A 947-nucleotide genomic window follows, 5' to 3' on the forward strand; every position below is an offset into this window, starting at 1 on the left:
ATAAAGGCCGAAGCTTGGTAGCCACCTAGCCATGGGGAACAACAAGGTCGCTGTTCTCAGTATCTCCGCCATCGTCCTCGTGGCCGTCGTCGCCACGGTGGCGGTCACCGTTTCTAACCGCCGCTCCCAATCCGCTGACCCTCAGCTCTCAACCTCCGTGAAGAATGTCCAAGATTTCTGCCGGCCGACGGACTACAAGGAAACCTGCGAGAACACGCTGTCGTCCGTGGCGGGTCCCGACGCCGACCCCAAGGAGCTCCTCAATTTGGCCTTCAACATCACCGTCAAACACATCAACGACGCCATCGATCACTCCACGGTGCTGTCGGAGGCTGCCAAGGACCCCAGCACCTCGGAGGCCCTCGAGAATTGCCGTGAGCTTCTCGACTATGCCATCGATGACCTCAGACGGTCGGTTGACCGGCTCGGCGACTTCTCCGTCGCCAACCTCGATAAGTTCCTCGACGACCTCAAGATATGGCTCAGCGCCACCATCACCTACCAGGAGACGTGCGTCGATGGCTTCGAGGGCACCACCACCAACGCTGGAGAGTCCATGCGGAAGATGCTCAACAGCTCCTCCGAGCTGACCAGCAACATTTTGGCCATCGTCAACAACTTCGACGATACCTTGTCCTCGCTCAATCTCCCAATCAACCGCAAGCTCCTCGCCGAGGGATACCCGTCGTACGTCACCCCCGGCAAGAGAAGGCTGCTCGCGACCAGCACGGCGGATCTGAAACCCAACGTCGTAGTAGCTCAGGATGGCAGCGGCGACGTCAAGACCATTGGCGAGGCCATCTCCCGCGTCCCAAATAAGGGCGCCGATATCTTCATCATTCACATCAAGGAAGGAGAGTACAAGGAGAAAGTACACGTCAACAAGAGCGCCACCAACGTGATGTTGATCGGCGATGGGCCAACCAAGACTAAGATCACCGGCAGCC

General features: G+C 58.5%; 1 protein-coding gene across 1 annotated transcript in view; it reads left to right on the plus strand.

Moving 5' to 3' along the window:
• LOC135604896 (putative pectinesterase/pectinesterase inhibitor 28) overlaps positions 1-947 on the plus strand; it is a 1,934-nt gene continuing 987 nt past the window's right edge. Inside the window, exon 1 of the mRNA XM_065094546.1 lies at positions 1-947. This exon is cut by the window's right edge and continues 45 nt beyond it. Coding sequence (XP_064950618.1) covers positions 32-947 — 916 coding nt within the window. The 5' untranslated portion in view covers positions 1-31.

Source organism: Musa acuminata, chromosome BXJ2-2 (genome assembly GCF_036884655.1).
Source record: "Musa acuminata AAA Group cultivar baxijiao chromosome BXJ2-2, Cavendish_Baxijiao_AAA, whole genome shotgun sequence".
NCBI lineage: Eukaryota > Viridiplantae > Streptophyta > Magnoliopsida > Zingiberales > Musaceae > Musa > Musa acuminata.